This window comes from Callionymus lyra, chromosome 6 (assembly GCF_982586985.1).
Source record: "Callionymus lyra chromosome 6, fCalLyr1.hap1.1, whole genome shotgun sequence".
Lineage (NCBI taxonomy): Eukaryota > Metazoa > Chordata > Actinopteri > Syngnathiformes > Callionymidae > Callionymus > Callionymus lyra.
In genome coordinates this window covers 18245182-18269198 of record NC_141823.1, presented here as the reverse complement: position 1 = coordinate 18269198, position 24017 = coordinate 18245182, and the positions used below count along the sequence as shown (strand labels likewise).

General features: G+C 39.0%; 2 protein-coding genes across 3 annotated transcripts; both read right to left on the bottom strand.

Moving 5' to 3' along the window:
* Nucleotides 1-1674: 1674 nt before the first annotated feature.
* LOC148076620 (cadherin-15-like) lies at nt 1675-17240 on the bottom strand. Its single transcript, XM_087793264.1, has 14 exons — nt 17190-17240; nt 8588-8716; nt 8007-8162; nt 6864-7008; nt 6313-6494; nt 6116-6244; nt 5829-6011; nt 5315-5559; nt 5110-5246; nt 3949-4179; nt 3634-3873; nt 3067-3206; nt 2813-3004; nt 1675-2283 (listed from the first exon to the last, which is right to left on the bottom strand). The coding sequence occupies exons 1-14, from the start codon at nt 17238-17240 to the stop codon at nt 2083-2085; spliced, it is 2361 nt and encodes a 786-aa protein (XP_087649390.1). The 3' UTR covers nt 1675-2082.
* A 1564-nt stretch (nt 17241-18804) lies between these two features.
* LOC148076619 (uncharacterized) lies at nt 18805-21912 on the bottom strand. Of its 2 annotated transcripts, XM_087793524.1 has the most exons (5): nt 21831-21856; nt 19631-19704; nt 19383-19529; nt 18956-19095; nt 18805-18891 (listed from the first exon to the last, which is right to left on the bottom strand). In XM_087793524.1, the coding sequence occupies exons 3-5, from the start codon at nt 19510-19512 to the stop codon at nt 18835-18837; spliced, it is 327 nt and encodes a 108-aa protein (XP_087649650.1). In that variant the 5' UTR covers nt 19513-19529; nt 19631-19704; nt 21831-21856; the 3' UTR covers nt 18805-18834. The 2 variants fall into 2 exon arrangements, with proteins under 2 accessions (XP_087649650.1, XP_087649649.1); XM_087793523.1 differs by lacking the exon at nt 19631-19704 and having other exon boundaries at nt 21831-21912.
* Between the last annotated feature and the right edge of the window lie 2105 nt (nt 21913-24017).

Sequence of the window (24017 nt, the reverse complement as noted above, 5' to 3'; positions counted from 1 at the left end):
CCACAGGTGTCGATAGGAGGCGGCAGGTGAACAATGGTTGTCAGCTGTTCGGAGATGACTTTTCGGCCAACCTGGACACTCATAATTATGAACTATTTATTCATATAAGTTAATAATTCATGATAACAGAGGTGTAACAACATGTGAATAAAAGAAAAATAAGTCACAATTGAAATTTGTCTTTAATAATGGAGTGTGTCCCTTAATCTCTTACTGTGACAAACAAACCACTGCAGCAGTCAGAACCAGACCAGAAGTTAAGTTCCCTCCATTCTTGCAGACAGAGTCGGTGAGAGAGCTGAGGGGGAAAGTGGTTGACATCCGCCATGACGATGACAGTGGCTCAAAAAAACGTGTGTTTTGTACACAGCACCAGGCAACAATACAAGAAAATAATTTACCTAGTATTATATTTTTAAGATGGGAGATTACTGTTTGCCGACAGAGAAACAAAAAATTACATATTGCATGTTCAGCAGGACTGGGAACCCGGACACAACTGTCAGTCTTCGAGTGTGTGCGAACCACAGAAAAATCTGACTATATCATCAAGAACGGGATGGTCTTAAACAGGAAAGGAAGGCTGTGTGTTTAAACAGATGTTTTTTCTGTTGTTGGTTGGGATGGGAAGCGTTCAGGTGCATGTATACATCGTATTCTCATTTGATACAGTAGCGGGAGTCACGGCCTCTGATAAGATTGTGAGCCGAGGCGTAATGTGACTGAAAATCAGGCTTTCATTCTTTAGAGCTCATCTATGAAATGAAGTTACTGTTACGCAAGTCCCACCACCATCACCCCATCACCAGTCATTGCAGAGGGAAAAGTGATCAGATTTGTTAATTTAAAAACCACAGTACAACTAAGGCTCAAGTCAGTACATATACCGTGGAATTCCCTGCTCTGTAGACACAATATTGGTTATTGTATTGTGACAATGGAAAGGCCTCAGAAATTTGGCCCCATTCCTAATAAATAGTTTGACAGAAGAACAGAAACAGATTGTATTTTTTCTACTAAATACACCTTTTAAAACTTTTGTGAAAGTCATTTCATTGTTCACACATATCCACAACTTAGAGTCATAGAGTCAGAAACAAAATATAATTAATTTCAAGAAAACTATGTCTTTGTTTTACCTTTTCTTTGATACTGTTGACGCCTCTTTTCCACTAAAATGTATGAATGTACAGACTTTGCTCACAAGTTTTTAGTTTTGTTAAAAAGCTTGTAAATTCCCTTTTCACTTCCCATCCCTGGTACGAATCAAAATATGTAATATATGTTATATATGTTTTATTGTTTACAGTTGAGTGAGATGCGGTTTCGTTTTCACTGCTTTTTATGTGGATTTTCCTCAAAGAGGTGAAAGGTATATTTAAGAGCAATTGTGTTGACAGAAAATATACTTTACATTACCTAAGTTTTTCATCCTCAGCTCTTAACTGAATCATGCTTGATTAAATTAATCAAGTGTTGAGGAATAAATGAGTGACAGGTCATTTAACAAGGATTACCATTCCGAAGTTTCTACTTTTATGAAATGTTAATGGATATGGTTAAGATAAATAAACAAAAAGGGCATTGTGTGTGTAGCATTTGGACCCTGTTGTTGAAATAACGTAACATACATTTGATAAAACAAGAACATTTATTGTGCAGACACTGATGCAATCTAAATGTTTAAAGCATAAAACTAAACAAAGTTTCTCCCCTTTACACAAACAGTAGGATATGCAATAGTCGTGCAATTATTCATTGTTGTAAATGCCTAATAATTTATGTGAAGTTTGTCAAAGTTCAAGTGATGATGAATCCTCAAGGAAGAAAATATAAACAAAAGGTGTAAAAAAAAAAAGAAAGAAAATTAAACATACTATATTGTGCTAATCCCTGAAAATGTAAAACCCTTTTCTTGTCTTTAAAAGCACAATCATTTCCACTCTCTTCTGAACTGATAATCTACTTGAGTACTGTCGCTCTACACGATCTTGTTAACTCTCGATTACCAGTGGAATATCGACTCCTTGAATGTCCTGAGAAGTCTGCCGGGGACAGACGACCATCTCGTCCCACTCCATCTCAACGGGGGCCGTACATGTCAGCTAACTTCTGGAACCTCGGCCCCCAGTCGTTCAGATAGTCGTAGTCCTGGTCGTCATCGGTGCTGGATGAGACGATAGAGCTGAGGCTCCCCGCCACTGAGCCGTCGCCTTCAAATTTGTAGATCAGTGCCGTGTCGTAGGGCGGCACGTTCGGGTCTTTGTCAGCCACATCCCGACCCTGAAGAAAGGATCAGTGCATTTTAAAATGCATTATTATTAATCTTAATGGCCAGTTTTGATATAAAATCAAACATGTGACTCTTCCATTGAAGTGGCATATCAAAATTAATAATAAAACTTAAAACGAATAATACATGATAAATAAAACAATGAAATAACTGGAGTGTTTCATGACATCAGGCGGGAAGAATGAGTTTTTGAACCGGGATGTTCTGGTCCTGAGAGATACTGTTTCCTCTGCCTGACGGGAGCCGTTCACACAGTGGGTGTCGCAGGTGCAAGGGTCTCGGCTACAATCCTTAAAAATCTGAACCACATGTTGCTGACCTCATCCTTCTATATCAGCAAATAAGTGTCACATCATAACACATTTCAAGAACACAAGTACATGTTTCTGAGTTTGAGACATATTTCCAAAATAGCGGAAAAAAAGACTCCAAAAAAAAAACTTTCTTCGGGATTATTTGTAATGTTTGCTCTTTATTTCCTTTGTTTGTATTGTAATAAATTTTTTAAAAAAAGCTTACCCTGTCAATGAAGTCCTCAATATTGTTGGGATCCGAAGGTGGTCTGCACGGGTAGGTGGGAGCAGGCAGGTGATGGGGAGCATCTCTCCTGATGGGCTGCTCGCCTCTAGGGCAACTGTAAATTGGGCCAAAGTTTCCGGGTGACGGCAAGACATCATTTGGGTTCCACAGAAGGTTGATATTAAAGGCGTTCTGACGGCATAAGAACACAGTGAGAACTCAGTCACAGCCTCCACGGTACACTGAATCTTTACCTCGTCCTCTTCACCACCCCCTTGTTCGTCGTAATTGAAGACATTGCCTCGTAAATCATCTTCAGAATCGCCGACGAGCAGACGTTTCCCCTTTTCCATCTGCCGACATCTTCCCATTGCCATCACTCCAGCGACCAGCACTTGAATATAAGCATGTTGTTAAAGTTGTAAACCAGAGACCAAGTTTTAAATGGTTAAATAAAATGGAATATTTGTGACATAAACGTTTTAGTATTTATTTTATCGGGATTGTAATTCTAATGCTGGGACAGCAGGAGTCACCAGGTCAGATCCTAACAGGACGCGACTCAAGGATAGAACTCCTCAGTCAACATCATGCAACCATCCATAGAAGCTCTTTCGATCTTTTTTAAATGCTCAGAGAAGGTAGTTGAACAAGGAAATGAAGGACAGTCTTGATCATTTCCTTTTTACATTAGAGAAGAGACGATCTAAATGATAAAACATTTGCTAATAACAGGAAGCTACAATGATCTCGACATAAGGGCAAATCCTAGAAACATTTTGTTTTGCTACAGTTGTATCTTATTCAACATGGAAACTTACACAGTAGGATAAGAACACTGGCGACGATGATGACGATGGCGATGAAGCCGATGCCAACGCGAGAACCCCGGAGCGCCACTGCCTCAGACTTGCAATCGCCAAAAAAGTCACACGCACATAGAGTGACATTGACATTGGTAAAAGAGCTGAGAGTTGGCCTCCCTGAGTCGGACACCAACACAGGGACCGTGTACACTCCTGACTGCAGGTCGACCCCAGGCTTCAGCGCCGCATGAGTGTCTAAAATAATATAGAAAATAAAAAATAAAGATCACAAGCTCTAGTTTTACCAGAAATAAAAGTGAATGGTCTCACTGTTAAGTTGAATTATTGTCCAGTTCACTGACATCTCCTCAAGTATTTCAAACGAGAAAGGTGCAGCGTGGGGTGGAAGGTCTTCGTCCACAGCAGTCAGAACCAGACCGGACCGGGACTGACCTCGGTTCGTGCAGACAGAGCCAGATGAAGGAGAGAGCAGTGGAGCAAAGTCGTTGGTCTCGACCAGTGTGATGTGCACTGCTGCTGTGGCGGAGATTCCATCAGAATCTACAAAAATAAACACAATAGTGTGATGAGTGGATCAAAAATACTTAATGTTTGATTTACATAAGGATAAACTATATTTGCTAAAGATATTATTATTTATTTAAACTTAGAAGCAGATGTGAAGTTATATGATGACATGATAGGGTATAAACTATGAATATTAATCTAGAACAATTCAAACTTTTAAGGAGTAAATTAAACGTAAAACTCTGTCGCCAAGTCTCACTGCACGTTTAATAAGTTTCCTTTTCTCGCACTTCAGACGAAGAAATCTCTTAAATATGGCCACTAGTGCACATGAACAGAATTAAAAACTGTTTTGGGATAATCCAGACATCAGATTGATCCTTCTTTATTCTCTTCACCGTACTTTTACAAAGTACCTTTCACAGGTGACTGAATTTTTTCAATTGATTACTTATAACATTTAATTTATTTGCTTTGAAGGTGTTTTTATGGATTATAGAAACAAATCTCATTTTACCTTTAACTAAAATTACTTTATTTAAGTATAAGTTAAAAAAAAAAAACCAAAACATGCTGAACATAAGTTTTTGTTTTCCACCTCTGTTTAAAAGCATTAAAATCTGAGTATTTATTACTTTGGCCAAATCCTCTCACTAGCTTTTACTACAATGACACCATTATCTAAATAGAAAAGCATACAGTTAATACAATGTTATATACCACATTGTCACATCTGTCTGCTAAGAAACCACAAATTAACTTGTGCCTTACCTTATCTTGCTTCATCCTACTGTATTCTGTTGCAATAGATATTCACCTAATTCAATTTCACCACTTTTTTGTGAGTTTCAAACTTTGGCTTCTTCAAACGTACACTTAATCTCAAATTATCTATCTGACTGACTTCTGTGATTCTAGAGTCGATCTCTACACATCTATGAAATATCTCCTGATTCTTCTCACCTGTCACTTTGACTCCGGCAGCGTAGACCTTGTTTCTGACATTTGGAGAGCGCATGTTGAAGCTTCTCTTTGCCAAAATTTCTCCTGTATCTTTGTTGATTTCCAGCCAGTTCTCCGGGTCCTTGCTAATTTCAAATCTGAAGCATTGATAGACTTGCATTTAATATTCACACACAGGAGTCAAACCCGCTTGCAATAATCATACCTCATGCCCAAATTCTCTGGGTCAAAGGCAATATTTTTCTTAAGCGACGTCCCAGGAACGACATTTTCTGGAACCACTATGCGAATGGGGTTTTCTTTGAGATATGGCGCTTCGTTCTCGTTGACCACATTGACGACCACAGTGGCTGTGCTCACTGGAAGGTTCGGAGCTTTGCTGCTTAAGGGGTTGACGTTCTCCACACGGATAATCAACTTGTGCACTTTCAAGGTCTCAAAGTCCAAAGGCTGAAAAAAGAACGGTGATAGAATAAATTGACTCTGAACAACTGAGTATATGACCAGAAAAACCCTGGTTCCATAACCAATTTTGGATATTATGCTTTATAAAAATTGAAGTAAAAGTAGGCTATTATGACATATGTGTATTTAATGCAAAAGCAAAGTTAGTACAAAAGCAGTTACAAAGGAGATAAATTGGCTTAATTTCCTAGGTAAAATTGGGAAAATGATTATCCAAATATTGGACTCTTAAACAATTACGGGGTTCTTCATACCTTTACCACGCTCAGGATGCCTTGGTTGCTCTCAGCATCTGCTCTGATGGCGAAATACCCGTGAGGGTCGTTTGAAATAAAAAACTTTGCCTCCCAGTTTCCTGTTCCAGGTTCATCTCTGTCGGTTACGTTCACTCGGCCGAATTCTGCGACCTCCCTGTTCTCCACGGCGGTCATGTGGTACTAGAATAGACAATAATTACACCGTCGAAAAACATTTTCAGGTAATGTTTTTTGGATTCATTTAAAATTAAAAAAATAAGTAATTTAAACATCATTATTCTTACCATGCTTGGTATAATCTTTGGGGCGTGATTGTTAATATCAATCACTTGAATGACCGCCACCGCTTCACTTGTTAAGCCGTCACCAGCCATATCAGCAACCAGGAGACCCAACCTGAACGCTTTCACCACCTGACAACAGTGACGGATAATGAGGAATAAATGTGGTGATCAGAGTCTTAGACACCGCAGGACTCTACCTCTCGATCCAGGCCCACGTCTCTTGTGTAGATGACCCCCGTGTTGTTGTTGATGCCGAACATAGTCTTTGTTATTGCGTTAGCCGGGATGCTCTCCTGGCTAGTGATGGAGTAGCTCAGCGTGGCATGATAACTTTCTGGATCATCTGCGTCGGTGGCTGACACTGACATCACAGAGGTTCCTGTGGACAACACCAGAAAGTCAGTGTTGGTCAACATGTCTAAAGAATTCATACTTATTCAAATAATTCATATTTTTTAATTCAATTGAATGTATTTTATTTTATATATATTTTTATTTCACTTTTATATTCCGTAACGCCACCAGAACTAATTTCAGTGTTGTGTTTACAACAATGGGAATAGAAGTGTTGTTATTCTGATCATTTGGACCCATAACATCCCAGCCTGTGTTCATCTTATTTGGACATGTTACCAGAGGAAAAAAATGTATTAAAAATAACAATATACTCTATGACAATTCATTATCGATAGCCTATAATTTATATGATACTATGACTTTTTCTTTGATTTTGAATGCTAGAGGTTACCTGGTACAGACAGTTCTGGGACAGAACCTCTGAATTCCTTCTGCGTGAAGGCCGGTCTGTTGTCATTCATATCCACCACCACGATCTCTATGGTGGTCGGAGTCTCCAGTAACTCTCCACTAGGAGACAGTGCATACACTTTTAACTGCAAGGACACAAGAACATTTTAGACTCAAAATGATTCTTTCACCAATTCTCTTCAGATGACTGATATTACAAGAAGTTACAGTTTTAGGGACATTTAATGATCCTGCTACAACAAAACACCCACTTCCTCCCTTGAATTGATTAAAAATAACTCTGCATCATAAGATTGATCATGATGACGTTGAATATGAAGAGCTGAGGTTGATAGAGACTCATTCAATATTCTATACATACAAAGAAAAAAAGACATCTGCGGTCGCCCAAAGTGTGTTATAAAATACTGTTAAATAATCTGTTTTCACATGTTGATTGCTTATATGCCTGTTTAATGTATTAAGGTAGAGTATAGTCTAATGTCAATAATGTATTTTTATGACTACGTCCCTCAGATTTCTGCTTCTTTTCCCGGGTGTTCCCTAGAACAGATCCCTGCTTCATCAGACCTGAGGCACATCAGACAGGTCACGAGTACATTAGGGTTCCCCAAATACAAAAAGCTGCATTACGAGCTTGAGTTCACTTGTAGTTGTGTTTCAGACTGGGGCAAGAAGACTGAGAAAAAGGCCTTTGATGTATGTTGCAGTTTTTTACCATTATCAGGATGAATGGCTCTTATAATTTACCACATGGTATGCATGTAAAAGACCTGCACCAACATGGGAATAGGAAATTCTACGCTAAAGTTCCAAGTCAAATTGTGTCTGCAAGAGATTTCGGTGTGTCTGGATATAACAGATGTGGGCCAGGATGTTTGTGTGGACGCTGTAGGTTTCCATCACAAGCTGGCTGGTCAGAGACACTCTGATGTGTCTCTCAAGACGCCCATAAAGTCCCTCAGTGCGTGACCTCTGTCTGTCTCGCAACTCTCGGGTCGTGACAAATGATTGAAGGGAAAAACAACTGGGAATAACCTGGCGCACATTCGCGGAAGTCCAGGCTTCTATTAAACCAATTAGTCAGACGAGGTTAAACTCCACTTTTCCATAAAGGACGTACCGTAAAATTCTGGTATTTCTCTCTGTCCAGTGGCTGTTTGCTCCAAATCACTCCATTCTTTTCATCGATTTCAAACAGATTCTTGGGCTCCTGGTCAATCCCTGGTCCCTCCAACTTGTAGAGCCCCTTCCCTTGAATAATTTTGTCAGATTTGACCTGGAGAGACAGAGAAAAAAAGGAGATCATGTGATGATTACAGTCACAGCGGTAGGATGGGGGGGCTGTGGGGTGTACTTCTAAACCAGATGTTGCTACACCGCACCAGACGGACATCGATCATTTGTAACCTTGACACCATACCTTGTAAATCTGACCAGTCTTGAGGCAGGAAGTTTCAAGATCTATTTCTGATATATTTATTGCTGAACATATTTCACCTCTGATCTTTGATTAAGCCCTGCCAATGTTCATCCATCACACGCATGTCTACGAAAGGGGACCCACTTCTTTCTGGCCCTAATGTGGATTCTGAGATTCTGAATGCTTTCTTTTAGATGCTTTCTCTTGCTTTTTTTAATCTAAATTATGATCCAGTAGGATTGAATACTACAGATTACATTTTTAATGAATAGAAGTCTTACCTGAACAAGATGTTCTGGGACATGCTTGCTGTTTTCCAGCACTTTGATTTGAGGGATGATCCAGTCTCGCTTTACTCTTCCTGTTGACTTTGGCCATGGGTTAATTATTTTAGCATCCAGGCTCCACACCTGAAACAGAGCAAACATGAAGCATGGAAATCCTCATTCAGACCAGTTTTCATCGCACATTAAAGTACTTTTTATGTCAGCAATCACAATAAACGTTTACAATCCCGGTGCGGAAAGTTGGAAATGAAGTCATTAGAGCTATTTGCAGCTGTTTACAGTCTGTTCCATTACATCCCTGCAGGGCTGACGGAATTGCTGTGTAACAGTCTGACAGGATTGATTGAAGCGCAGGAGTGGGGGGTCGGAGGGGGGTCTTTGGCATCAGGTTTCTCTCACGAATGCAACGCTTCGTCGGCCTCCTTTGATCTCGGTGTGAATTCATCTCAGGACCAGGAAAAGCTAACACTCCTTTCACAAGCTTTCATTCACCACATTGCTCTCTACACTGAGACAAAAACACAACACTGTACACACACACACACACTCACACACACACACTTCTGGGGGGGAAACACTCACACAACAGCTGCTGATTATGGATTTAGACCCTGTGCTTTCCCAGCCACATTCCCACTCAGGGAAACAAATTCCCCTTTATACTCCTCTCTGCACCTGACTGGGAGTCTGGGGTCGCCTTACAGATACGCTCCACGCAATTCCACCGACACACTCGGAAATACATGTGTTCTCACAGATCATCGTACATACATGCTCAAAACATCCACCCGCACATCATCATCTCTGTACATTTCCGTCGGTTCCTTCCGTCTTCTCTGTGGGAATTTGGCAGAGTCAACGTCGCTCCACATATGTTACAGTCATCTGGCTGCTGAAAATAAACCTTTAATGAAGTCATTTGCTGAAAATACTTTATGGTATACACACAGCTTTGAATTTATGGACAGTATTTTTTTTTATTAAAGAGTGTCTGCCTGTGAAATGGACACTTTAAGATCCGATCCTATGATACCTCGACACACTGCGAGACTGTTGGGCAGGAATGGTTAACACGGCTGGCATGTGCAGCGACGCCCGAGCGAAGGCTAATCTTAGATTTTTTCTCTTCAACTGTAGCCTGTTGAGCTAGCCGTGGCTATCACTGGATCAATTGGTGTCGAGGCTCATGTTCCTGGACTCTGACTGATTCATCCAGTTCTTAAAGGGATAAACTAAACTTGATTTAGAGTGTTAGAAAGTTGAAATATCACCGTAACATATTCACTTTGGAATGGGAGAGAAGATATTGTACATAGACTTGCATGCCTCTTTGTTTCTATCTTGTAACAAATTCTGGAGCTGCTGAACCGTGAATTTCTCTGTGAGATGATCTATCTATCTATCTATCTATCTATCTATCTATCTATCTATCTATCTATCTATCTATCTATCTATCTATCTATCTATCTATCTATCTATCTATCTATCTATCTATCTATCTATCTATCTATCTATCTATCTATCTATCTATCTATCTATCTATCTATCTATCTATCTATCTATCTATCTATCTATCTATCTATCTATCCATCTATCCATCTATCGATATATACATGCATTAAGGAGTCATTTGGTTTAATCTTTTTTTGCTGAATCGGCTTTCCATACCCAATTGAAAAATTATTCTCAATAAGAAACACACAGTAACTTGATATATAATGAATACTACTGAATTAAAGCTGACAATTCGCAACATGTGAGTGTAGGAAGTGAATGGAACAAGAAAAGTTAATGAATCCATAAAGTTAAAATTACACAACAGGATAAAAAGACATTATGATGATTTGACTCGATCTTTATGGATAGTTTAGTTAAAACACCACAATGACAAGATCTGAAATATCCCAAGATAATAGTCAAGATCAACCGACACCCTGAAAATTAAAACTATTTTCTTTGAAGAATCCTATAAAAGTTAACAACTGTCGACTGGCGCCCCCATCGAGGCATCCTCCAAGTGGATAAGCTATAAGCTCAGGGTCAACCCATTTCCTGGTTTACAACCACACTCGAAAGACTGTTCGTTTTTTGCTTGGTCAAACTTAACACACGTGTGCGAGACTTCAAACTACGAAAGTGATTCAATAGTGGTACAGAAACAAAGACTCGATATAAGTAAGTAATTGTTATTTGTAAAGCAACTTTCACAGACCAGCCTCTCTAGAAGCTCAGAAGTATGAAATATTAAAACATGTTCATACAAAGATAGATAGACCGTCAAAGCGTTCCTTCCTTCCTCACTGTGCATTTACGCAATGTTGCAATTGATTCCCACATATTCATTTTAAGTCAATTTAGAAGTGGAGCTTCCGCCAAGAAATGACAAGGTCGCCGCTTCAATGCTACAACCGTACATTAAATGCTACAGTTGAAAAATCATGTTGCGGTGTGTTAACCAATCAGAGTCCAGACTTTACAGTGGAGCGAGATTCCTCACCAGACTTAAGCAACGATTCACTTAAAACTCTAATACTAGAGGCAAATTAATGCTCACATAAAAGACAAAAGCGGAGAAAAAAGTCCTAAAAATAAATCTAAAGTCATATTAAGAGACTATAATAAATAATATAAATGAATACAAAATACTATTGTTAGTTTCTACATGGTCTTTAACCTCATGACAACACATCTTGTCACTACAGTCCCATGAACGTTGATGTATTTTAGTATATTATATACTGTGTATTCTTCTTGAATCCATGCGAACATATACAGCAGCCATTCATCGATCCAGGACAATCACCAACTGCCAGTTAAAGAGCATGTATTGTTTATCAGGCACAGGCAACAGAGAGTCAAGATGAACAGCCTGAGCCGTTGAAGGATGACGTCAGAAATGAGACTAAGACATTACATTTACAACTGAAGAATACAATTATATCCACAATAATATAGTAAAACAGATTGTCTTTTGACCTTTGCTAGTGCACGATGGCCAGATGTATCCCGTAAATCTACAGAACACATGTTGATTCATGGGTCGTGCTTTCCCGGCATTTCAAGGATAGAAGTGTAAAAAGAGTGTTGGTCACACATTCCAGGACTACATCACATCCTCCTTTCCAGAGGCTCCAAGCACGCCTCAGTCATTGCCATTCTTGCTAAATCTTCATATTAGAAAGATACATAAATAGATGGATGGATGGATGGATGGATGGATGGATGGATGGATGGATGGATGGATGGATGGATGGATGGATGGATGGATGGATGGATGGATGGATGGATGGATGGATGGATGGATGGATGGATGGATGGATGGATGGATGGATGGATGGATGGATGGAAGGTGTTACATAGTTTGAAACTAGACCTCTGAACAACACCGCAGTGATGCAAGTCTGGCAGCAGGTAAGAAAAGCAGCTGAAGAGACGGGTGATTTCATTTTCACGCATCATTCATCATTGTCTTTGACCTTTGACCTGGAGACGAGTAGCTCCTGAACTGACGCCTCATCACCACTCGGGCACATTTATAATGTTTTTACCGGACCGGGCTGCAGTAACACTCAAGTGTCACGTTACCAATTAGACGCCGTGTGCCATCCCGGTCTGAGTGGTGACACCAGGCATGGATCTGCTCTTTTGAGGGCTTTTCCTGGACTCTTTTTACAGCGTGACCTCTGACCTCAGCCCTCACAGAACTATGGACAGCTTGTTTGAGGACGATATGCCTCTTTACCATCACCTGTAAGCCATCAAACGCTAGGCACATGTTGTTCTCAGGGGTTTGTTAGTCATCATTTAAAAATGAAGTTTTAATTACATTTTTCCATTGGCCATCAAGCCAAAAGAAGGAAGGGATGAATTTAATATGATAGGAAAACTTAAAAATAAATAAAGTGAATAATAAAGTAAGAGTTTGTCTTAACTTGATTGCACATAGTTTCCTTTCTCAATTATTTTTATTTGAAAGATTCTGAAGAATTATATATTTAATTTAAAATAAAACAAATTAAAAGCACAAAGGGGTTATAATGCCTTAAAACAAGTTAATTCATATTTCCTTTAATAAAAATTAAAATTTAAAATATGATTAAAAAAGCACTTTATTACAAAAAAAACAAAAAAAAAACACTACATGTGAAAAGAACATATCGGATGAAAAAAGATCGGAGATATTTTATGGTACGGGCCACACTTTGCCCAGTTCTGATATATAGGAACCCCCTCGATTAAAATAAAAGATAATTGTTTTTGTAGATGACACAGACTCTCTCTGATGTTAGGTTAAATTATATTAATATATAATGTTGATTTATTTGTATTAAAAGCATTTTAAGAAGGTTTGAAGTTACATTTTCCTTTCAAAACAACAATTAACAATTGTGATCTTTTTAATAAGATTTTAGGGAAACAGAGTTCTTATTTGATGTCACAACCCAAACAGCTGCTGCAGCCTCATTCTGGGGGATCGACGACCAGCAGCTGCAGTAACCTAAGGACGGAGTCGTAGTAACAGCAGCTGATGCTAGTCGGACTTGTTGTTGACTGAAGCTTCAGAGGAGCGTTTGTGTGCGACGAGGAGGGGGACGATCTTCAGCACATGTGTAGACCAACGCTCCAACAAATTGATGTTTGAAGTTTCAATGATGGGGATAAAAGCAACAACTAGTAACTAGTTGATTAAAAACATTTAGGAAACTGAACTGAAGTGGCTCCAATTGATGCTCATCCCTTCTTCTAGATAAGTTGGCACAGCTGTGACTTCCTGACAAAGGTCGGCCCTCTGGTCAGCGCCACAAGTGTCCAGACAGCCTGAGAAACTTCTGCTGGTCAACCCTGTGAGTCACGACTGGTAGATGTTGGCATGGTCGCCCTATTTTTGGTGCCAAGTTGGTCTCCTGGAGCAGCAGGTGTGTCGGCCTGAAGAATGCTGAGCAAGGTTATAGCCTTCAGGCCAGCAGCAAGAATAGCTTCCAACATAAACACAGACCTCTTGGCTGGGGCAGTCTAGTTAAATATCTCTGAACATCTTTCACACGTCAAGACATCCACGGCTCTGTGACATGGTGCCCAAGCTATTTTTAAATATTGAAGATGAAATTTAGGTAACACTTTAGAATCATCTACGTATTCACATGTGTATTACAGCAAAATAGCCACTTATAAACCATTATACAGTGCTAACTCACACCCTTTCTACCCTTATTGCTTATTGATCATTAGAAGAAAAACACAAAAATTAAAATTAAAAAATAAAACAATTTAATATTTTTTTGGTGAAAACTAACTTCTCCATTTACCCCCATTAGGTGTTAGTACCATGAGAGAAGTAGTTCACTGTTATTAATGACATTTCTTAAAAAAAAACCCACATCTATAAAAGTATTTAAAGCATCCTTATTACTCAAAAACAAGTATTTGTGAATAATTGTTCCCTATTCTCAAGTCGCAACATATTCAGAATTCATTAACAAGTATCCAAACTACAAATACTTATTTTTACTTTTTTTTTACTTTAAAAGAGATGGTATTAATAATAGTGAACTACTTTTCACCTTGTAAGGGGTAAATAGAGAGAAGCTAGTTTTCACCAAAGTTAATCTTTAGTAAGGTCTTTAATTCATGTTAATAATCAGTAATTAATGTGTTTTTCCCTGTGAAGTAGTTATCAGGCTATTAAGGATAGAATAAATTCACAATGTAAAAGGTGGGACTACTTTATACGTGGCTAATTCTGTGATATAAAGATAGATATAAAGATATAAATAGCTCATTAAAAGGGTTTCCCATTGTAAAGTGTTACATTTATCATATCCTCCCCAAACTGTTGAATTTAACAGTGTTAAAAAAAGTGATAAAAAGTGTACAACAATTTAGAAGTTCTCGTAAATTCACTTCCGTGTTACACTACATGATACCCTGAGATCTCTTTGACATTAGAAAACTATGTTGCGACGTCACTGTGAACAAGCAGTTCAAAGGATTACATCCTTTTTCCCGTTATGTTATTGATGCCAAATTCCATCACTATCAGACCCTTTAATTTTATGGCTATTCTTCCTCAAAAACTATTCTCAAATCATTCACATTAACACTGATATCACTTACAACTTACAAATCAACAAATATTGTCAATGATCGTACAACATATTGTTTGTGATAAGAAAGAGCCTATTGGAAGTTAAAAGATACATTATAATGTCATGATATTTATTACTGGTTTAATTTGTGTGAAGAATATTAATACCATATGAAACTAGAGAGTATTCCACATACATTACGCTCACATTATTTTTGTTGATTCAACCGCCTGACACCCTTAGCTGTTATAAGATTACATTGGAATGTCTATGAATGCTACATGGATTCTTATTTGGGAAGGATAACACAATCTTCAAACCAATTTTCATTCTACAAATAAGAAAGACCCAATTGGTGTGTTTAATAAAGAACAATAAATTATGATTTTTGCTTCAAAGTTCAACTAATATGTTGATGTAAGTGTCTCTTAAACAGATGTTGGACTCTATTGTACTCATCAGTATGTGTCTGTTTGTACAAAACTCTTTTCATTGATGTATTTACATTAGAAAATGTGCTTAAGAGAACACTGTTTTTCTGGAGATTAGATCTCGTTTATCACAACCCAAACCACTCTGCCGTAATCGGTCAAACATCAAGGCTTGTCACTGCTCGTCATGAATCCAGGAATGTTTTGAACAATATCTGATGCGATTCTTACTTCCTGCTTATTCCTGAGACACTAAAAGTCTCAATGAGTGCTTCTGATGAGTGACACCTCAGCACACACTTTTTGATTTGTACCCGATTTCATGGTCCAGTTGCGACTCACTTCTCTTTCCGCACAGGGATTACCAAGCGGGACAAATGGCATCACGTATGCATCTGGGAACAGCTGTGCGTGAGTCAGGCGACACTAGACACCTGTTCACTTCAGTGGGCGTAAAGCGCCTTAAATATCACGTTTGACAGTGGAGTGAGTCTTTCACTGTTTTTCGTAAACCAATACCATATGCATAACAAATTATGCTTTTTTTTAAACATTTTATTTCATTTTGTCAGATGAACTAGTCATTCATTTCTGCAGTTGCTATAGTCCTAAGCAAGGAAACATCAACCCTTGATGAGTCAATATGTTTTGTAATCGGTGTGTCGAGGCATGTTATTGGCTAGCATCTGGCAACGTGATACGTATCACGATACAGGGGGAAACGATACATTATATGGTGATGTATTGCGATACAGTAGGAACAGTCATATATTTGTAGTATTGTCCGAGTATTTGACTCTTGATGAAGTTCTGAAACCAAAATGTCCAAACCTCAGCTTTAAAAACTGCTGGATTCCACTGTATCCTCTCATCCTCAGTCATCATCGGATTCTCTCAGGATTTCCTTTGCCCCTTTAGCTATGGAGGATGTAAGGACTACTACCATCGAGTGGCAGGCAGTTTAATTGCAAACATTTAATAAATGCTTCAAATATATGTCAATTGTAAATTTAAAAAATCTGTTATTTGACACACACTTTAATGAACTGTAAAAATTAAAATCGAACTACGATACAGTGTTGTCAAATATTGCGATAAAGAGCCGTGTCAATATTTTCCAACACCAATAATTACTATTGATGTTAAATCATTAGTATTATTTCAAGTGTTTTCTGCTTTTGTTTCGTACTAAGATTCTACAGGATTTTGTGGTATATTCAAAAGTTTTTAGGAGAAAAAAAAGATAAATATATAATAGTTACAGAAATTGGTTGATATACCCAGGATAAGGAGAAAAAGACATTTGGTATGAATTGAATGATTATTAAAAAAAAAAACTATGGATGCAGGACACATTGATAATACAGTTCATTAAAGCATAAAACCGGTGAAAAATGGGAGCTAAAATAAATAAACCGATGAATCTTTCTGTCAAAACAGGCATTTCCAATTAAGAAAAGTTACAAAAGATGTCTACATTCCTTCGCTGCTCACCTCATGAAGGCCATAGAAATACAGGTTGAACTTTGCCCTCGCTGCGATAAAACAATGCGCTCTCTACATTCCGCTATATCCTGAGATTAATTCTGATGCATCGGCTTATATTGCCATCAATTACACAGTTTGTGTCTTCTGACAGCAGCAAGAAATAACTCACAGAAGCCTGTGTACACATCTGGACTTTCATCCCCCCCCCTCAACCCCTCACCGTCCTCCAGCAAATGTTTACAGCAGCTTGAAACTGATTGCGGAGCGAGTTCCTTCGGCTGATGAGAAGTGATGAACGGCTCGTTGAAAAGCATCCCTCAGGTAACGGCATCCACTGTTTATTTCCAGGAGTCGGGTAGCTAGAGGTCGAACTCCATCTGGGATTCAACTCTTCATTTGGGAATCTTGTTTAAAATGTTTTTTTGTTTGAAGGAATTTTAACAAACTCCACGATCAAGTTTTATATTTTTCAGCGAGATTGTCATCAATCATGAGTTTTAAAGTTATTTTTCACACTTCAAAACGTGAACAACCATCGTTACACACTAACAACTCTCGTATATAAAGTTATATTATTCAAGACTTACTTACCCCACAGAGCAGAGCAGCCAGAACACACACCATCAACAGCAAATGCTTCATCCTGCGACTCGTCCTCACAGTAACCAAGAGGACCTGAGAGGATCCACGGGACCAGACTCCTCAAATCCAACGTCCTCTTTGCGCTCCTTGGACAGCCGTGTAGTTCGTCCGCCTGTTCCTTCCCAGCTCCTCCCTGGCCAAAGCCGGACTCTGACTCTCAGTCTCGGGGTTGGGGTTAGAATTTCGGTTGAGTCCCCCCCCACACATGTGCTGTCACTCACAACCCCGGGGTTGAGTGGGTGAAAAGAGGAGTGGGGCAGCTGCTTCTGGATTGGGCCGGGTCGATGTGTTCAGTTCGAAGTGCTTCCTTTTTTTTTGCAATTGTACCTCAAACTTCTTTTAAAAAGTTTCCCAATTTACGAAAACATGCCTTTATAATGTGCGTGTATAACATTAAATCGACTTCAAATGAGGTTTTGTTTTTCACACATATTTTGGAATAATAGTTGAAGAAAATAGTTCTAAAAACCTTCCTTGGTTCACATAGAGGTCCAGAACTACAACATGTAACTGTCTCTTGTACCATAATGAATATATTCCCCCTTTTAGATGTATTCAGAACCTTTTTTCACATGGAAACACATGGAAAAATGGTCACTATAACTCACAAAACTATCCCGGTGGACTTAACAAAACGTCAAAACTGGTAATTAAATACTCTTTTATGTTCCAGTTTCACTTTTTTACTTTCATGGATTCGGGTCGTGGTCATAGGCCATGTTGGAAATGCGTTATTCCAGTTCAGCCAGAGATCCGATGGGCTATAATGTGAACGGGCGATGAAACAGCATCGATTTAGCAACTCGTGAAGACAACACAAACAGCAAATTCACCAAAACCTATGTATTGAAATCCAGAGTGTGTAGTAGCCGTTGTAGCTTCATCAAAATGCCATAGTTTTTGAGGAGAATTGCAGATGGACGTAACTTTAGATTTGCTTCACGTGGTTCAGTAACAGACAAAATAAATCACAGATATGAACAATACATACTTACTTGAACCCTGCTTCTTATTTTGCAAATGCAGGAAAAATAAAATATGAATGGGAATTAAAAAGATGTTTACTTTACATTTTGTAAAACACGAAAGAAAGAAAAAGAAACAAATGTTGTTGGAGGTTTTTCACAACTGTTGAGTTTAAAATGACGATGTTCTTCTTGGGGGCGCAGAGATGCAGATTCAGAGGCAGCCGTGATTGGGATATAGTTGTATTCTTGCAACCATAAAGAACATGTTACGTCTCTTATTACCCCATGAGTTATCTAATCATAACTTAAGGTTCTAAGAATGGTGCGAAGCCCGCTCATGGAGCTACTCTATTGGTTAATCCATGAGGACCTGCCTTGTCTCTGAAAAAAACAAAGCTCAGTAGGGGGCGCTCTCCATTTAAAAATGTTTTGAGGTCTCATTTAAGGCAAATATTGCGGAACAGAGATCGCCATCTATCGATGCCTTAAGACTCTGTTACATCAACTTTTTTATAACGTACAAATAACATTGTTTCATATAATGATTGCATTACCTTGTACATTTTTCTGATGTTATTTTTTTTATTGTAGTAGAACTGCATTTTAATTCCTGGTTGAATAATACATCAGTTGGTTGTAGACGCTTGGATGACGATCACTCCCAGGAAGGTTCCACAGCTCACCTGCGCACAGACAAGCGTGGTTGAAGAAATGACTTTCAGAAGCGTGTACGCATGCGTCACTTACGATGATCCCTGGGTAATTTAGGGCATCGTGTTGCCTGCTCCCCTGGATGACAAAGAGGAACCCCAAAGCCCAGGTTATCAGAAAGATGAAGAAGACGTACATGGCCACCGAAAAATCTGTGTCCTGCTTCAGGTTCTTAGCTGTGAACAGAGAAACTTCATGTCATTTTTTTGAGACTTCGATTGGCCACGCACCTAAAGCTTTGACTGTATTTATGTTGCTATCTATGCTAACTATTTTATTTTGTATTTATCCATCACTACTTTAACTCTAGATAAATGTGATAATTAAAAAAAAACAAGATGATGTAATAGGGTTTTGTTTGAGGAATTGGGTTAGCATATTTAGCTTGATTTTGTTTGAATGTATTTGATTTTGTATTTGTTCTGAAGGAAGCATTAAAAAACATGAGTTGACTCAGAGGTACCTTCACATTCCACTGCTTCCTCAGCCTCTTCCACGACTGTATTCACATCATCCACTTTGACAGAAACCCAAGGTGAGTCATCGAGGGGGAATCCTTTTTCCAGGTCCACCACAGATTCCTCTTTAGACATGATTACTGGTCTTTATGCTGAAAAGTAATGGAAGGAAAAAGTTTACATGTTAACCAATATTCAGGTAAATGCGAATACGTTTGACTTATGATTGTTATTGGAAGGAAAAGATATTTACAAGTTTGTTCATTGATAGGGGTGATAGGATGGTGATGATACGGGCACAGCTAAATACTGGACCAGTTGGAGTTTCTGGAGGTTGAAAATGAGGAAGTCACAATAGTCAAGGCGGGAGGTGACGAGGCAGTAATGGGTAGTGTTGGATTCGGTTGCTATGAAGAGAATTTCTGTTTTCTCTGAGTTCGATGTAAGAAAGTTTGAGGTAAACCATGATTTACCTTTGTAAGATTTACCCTCTTAGAGCTTGGTCCACATAGCCGTTATTAAGTCGGACTCATTTCCAGTGAGGGTTGGACTCCTTCAGGGCTGCCTTTTGGAAATGATGTCCATAATAGTAATAAACAGAATTTGGTGACAAGCGCAGCCACAGGGCGTTGAGGGGCTCAGGTTCGGAGACCTTGGGATTGGGTCACCTTCTCCAGGTTGGGCATGAGATCCTTCCCCAAGTGGAGGAGCTCAAGTATCTTGGGGTCTTGTTCACGAGTGAGGGGAGAATGGAGCGTGTGATCGAAAGGGGGATCGAGGTGGCGTCAGCAGTTATATGATGATTCGTAGGGGTGAAGAGACAACCAAGCCATAAGGTGAAGCTCTCTGTATATCGGTCGATCTATGCCTATACTCTGACCTAGGGTCACCAATCATGGGTGGTGACCTAAAGAACCAGATCGCGGCCGAAATGAGTTTACTATGTAGGGTGGTTGGGTTCTCCCTTAGAGATGGGGTAAGAAGCAAGGCCATCAGGGAGAGGTTTGGAGTAGAACCGCTGCTAAATACATCATTGGGAAGACAATAACCAGTGGTCGAGCTGACCGGAAGAACCTCTGTTGAATGAAGGTCATGCAACTCCAGGAGGAATCGCTGATGGTGAGTAATACCATGAGGCTCTTTGCAGATGTCCAACTGGATCTGAACCCTCGGCAATGGTGGTCACCGCAGAACTCCGTGGTTTGGACAGAGCAGTTTTTCCACTGGTGAGGGAAGCTGCACAATCTTTTACCATCATCTAGACGTCATTGACAAGGCCAGGTCAGGCCACCAGACAAAACCCCTGCAGCGCTGCTTGATTTTCACAATGCCCAGGTGACCTTCATGTAGCATATGCAGAACATGTGCTCTCAACGCAGTGGTAATCTTTGTGCACAACCCCTAGCCACTTACGGTGGAAGGGTGTTAGTTGCAATGGAAAAACACCAAACTCATCCAACAAAATATTTTTTTAAGCTCTGTGTAAGCATGATAAAAAAGTTGGATGGATTAAATGTTGGGCATGATAAATATAGTCCATCATACCCGGGGTTTTATCTTGAGATGGCAAACGTGCAAAAACACAGATTGGTGGAATGTTTCACCAAATCGTCTCAGAGATTCACAAAACGCTACCCTGTCTTTGCAGTGACGAGCACTGTTGGGTGAAACATGTAATTAAGTAACTGTGATTCTATCAGTTATTTTCTCTACTTTATCTTTTACAGAAGCCCATTATATTCATACATGGTGATGAATGATGATAAGAAATACATTTGTGTCTTTTGGGTGGGTTTGACTAGTTCACTGTTGACCGTACATATTTGTGAAGGTATTTAATTGAACACGTTTACTTGTGTATTGTTTGTTATAGTCCTTTGAAGGTTGTTGATTGTTTAGGTTTTTCATAGTGTAAATTTTATTGTTTTTATTTAATAGGTTTGTGAGACTAATAGTAAAATAAAAAAGTGACTTCTGTGTGTGTTGAACTTCCTTAAGAAAATAAAATACACAAAAGTTGGTATTGGTAAACAGTTATTGGCCAAAACATTTATGATCTCCCCTTTGATTTGTTTTTGTCCTTTTGTTTTTGTTTATTTTATTTATTGTTCTTTTGTCTGAATTGATTAAGCTTAAGTGATCTTGGCCCATGCAGTAATAACTAATTACTAGTTACCTAGAAAGTAACAAACAACTTACTTTTCAACGAAGTAACTAGTAATGTTACCAAGATACTATTTTAAAGTAACATACCCAACACTAAACATGACATAAAGTCATTTTCTTTGCATTTACTACTGTGTGGAAGACGGTGTGTGGAAACGTGGCCAATAGATGGCAGTGTGGGATACATTCTGAATTCGGTGTGTTGTTTTACGTCGCGCAAGTATAAATAAAGTGTGAAGGGAAAACGCAGTCAATGGTGAAACACATTAGAATGGTAAGCGAGGCACCTGATAGATCATGGACTGCAGGTCAGAAGTCTGGCAACACTTTTCTCCTCAGTCTCTTGTGCTTCTTCCTTTTGTACTTGAGCAACGAATATATGCTTTTATAGGACTGATTAAAGTCGATTTTGTTAGTCCAGTTGACTTTAATTTAGCGAAGAAGAAAGCGTTTGTTTTGTCCATAATGTTTGCTTTTAAAAATTGTAATATAGGCACTTCTTTGATGCGAAGTCGCTATATTATTCTACCAATAGAGGGCAGCAGAGGATCAATCCTGTTCGTTTTGGGATGATTTGTTTGTATGGAATATGATAAATGTTGAATTTCATACTGAGTAAATGTATAAGTAAAATCAATTAAAGTCAGAAATAACAAACGAAATTAATCTCATGTGAGGATTTTCTGCTTGGCATCTACTGTCTCGTACATTTATCCAACTATATGGCTCCTGCAGACAAACACAGAATCTTGGGATGTTTTCCTCCAGTGTGGTATCTGGTGTGTGTCTGTGCGAGGTGAGCCGGGGTTGACTTTCTGTAGTTCTGTCAGGGTGGATCGCCAATTAGAACCAACAAATATGACACACTTGACTCCCCAGCTTGAACCATGGCTCGAGATAATAGGCCTTTTCCTGCAGCTCAATCGATGACATAATGTCCCAGGGAGTATGTCTGCCTGTCTACACACACACACACGCACACGCACACACACACACACACACACACACACACACACACACACACACACACACACACACACACACACACACACACACACACATCCATCCATTCTCTACTATTTTATTGTTGGAGAGTAACATGTCTTACATTCTTTGTCGTTCAGTAATAGAGAGAAAGCGTTAGTGGAAGAAGGAATTCACTGTATATTGTATATAGTAGATTAAAATCTCAACTTCCTCAACATTTACAATCTGTGACCTGCACGAGGTCACGTGACATAAAAACAAATAAAACAGATAAGAAAGACATGTTCCTTTGTTTACACTAAAAGCTTGTTTTCGTTTTCATTCAAACGTTTTTAATGGACCTTTAAATTCAAATTAGTAGCTATTGTGACATGTGGTGGGTTTGACTAAGTGAATTCTATTTCATGGTCTTAGATATAAATTATCTTTGCTTGGACAAATATTAAAATGTATTCTTAGTCCCTCATCATGACCATAATTTGAACTTAATACTTTATAAAGTTCTCCCTCGTCTTAAATCTCAGCGAATGAGAGGTTACAATAGTCCATTATGATGTAGTAATGGCTTCAGTCCTCCTCCAGCCAGCTGTAATCACACCCCGCTTTGTTTATACAATGAGTCCCCTGGAGGTGTAGACTTCTGGGATTGATGACACGTGGTGATAAACCTCAATGCTTGACCAATCAAAGCAGAGTGTGGTTATGGTTAATACTTGGGCGGGGCTTAAGCACATCTTCCAATGAAAAGAGAGTTTTGTACAAACAGACACATACTGATGATTGAACTCATCAGTATGTGTCCAAGAGTAAGAGTCCAACATCTATTTAAGACACACTAAAATCAACACTAGTTGACCTTTCAATAAGCATAAAAGACTAGAATCTAATGCTCATCATTCTATTTGTATATTGTCAAACATGTTTGTCTCACAATGCACGTGTTCAATGCCAATACCCGGCCATGCCCTTTAAGTAATCGACCATCAATGGTGGCTTGATTAGAATCGGTGCAATTATTTATAAGGGTGAGATAATTTGGGGGTGTGTGTTGGGGGGGGGTTGACAGTTAGGAGCGTGAGTGAGTCTAATGTGCCTCCATCAGCTGTCAGAGTGGAGGATGTCACAGCTCCCGAGGTTCCTGCTGCTCCCCTCCTCCTCCTCACTGGCAATGTCATGTTGTCAGCTCACATATGGTTGTCGGTTAAAAACATATTAAGGATCGTGGAAACGTGTTCGGCGACGGCTTGGAAATGACATGAAATGTGAGTAAGTAAGTAAGTAAGTAAGTAAGTAAGCTGTGAAGGGTATGACCACGAACCAATGATGCTGTGCTAAGAGTTAAGAAAACTGGTCACATCATGTGACACTGATAGTCAGGAGGCAGGCAGTGAACAATATTATCACCGGTGAAGATTGTTTACAATACACAAGGAACAATAGAACTTGTACTTCAGAACTGTAACTGATTCAAAACAACCCAAAACAAT

Coding starts and splice junctions, on each gene's coding strand:
- LOC148076620 (XM_087793264.1), bottom strand. CDS start 17,240: ATGAAGCATTTGCTGTTGATGGTGTGTGTTCTGGCTGCTCTGCTCTGT. Junction 6,495..6,863: donor CCCAGAACTGTCTGTACCAG/GTAACCTCTAGC, acceptor TGTTGTCCACAG/GAACCTCTGTGATGTCAGTG. Junction 3,005..3,066: donor GGGGTGGTGAAGAGGACGAG/GTAAAGATTCAG, acceptor TTATGCCGTCAG/AACGCCTTTAATATCAACCT.
- LOC148076619 (XM_087793523.1), bottom strand. CDS start 19,512: ATGTCTAAAGAGGAATCTGTGGTGGACCTGGAAAAAGGATTCCCCCTC. Junction 19,096..19,382: donor GGAAGCAGTGGAATGTGAAG/GTACCTCTGAGT, acceptor CTCTGTTCACAG/CTAAGAACCTGAAGCAGGAC. Junction 18,892..18,955: donor TAAATTACCCAGGGATCATC/GTAAGTGACGCA, acceptor GTCTGTGCGCAG/GTGAGCTGTGGAACCTTCCT.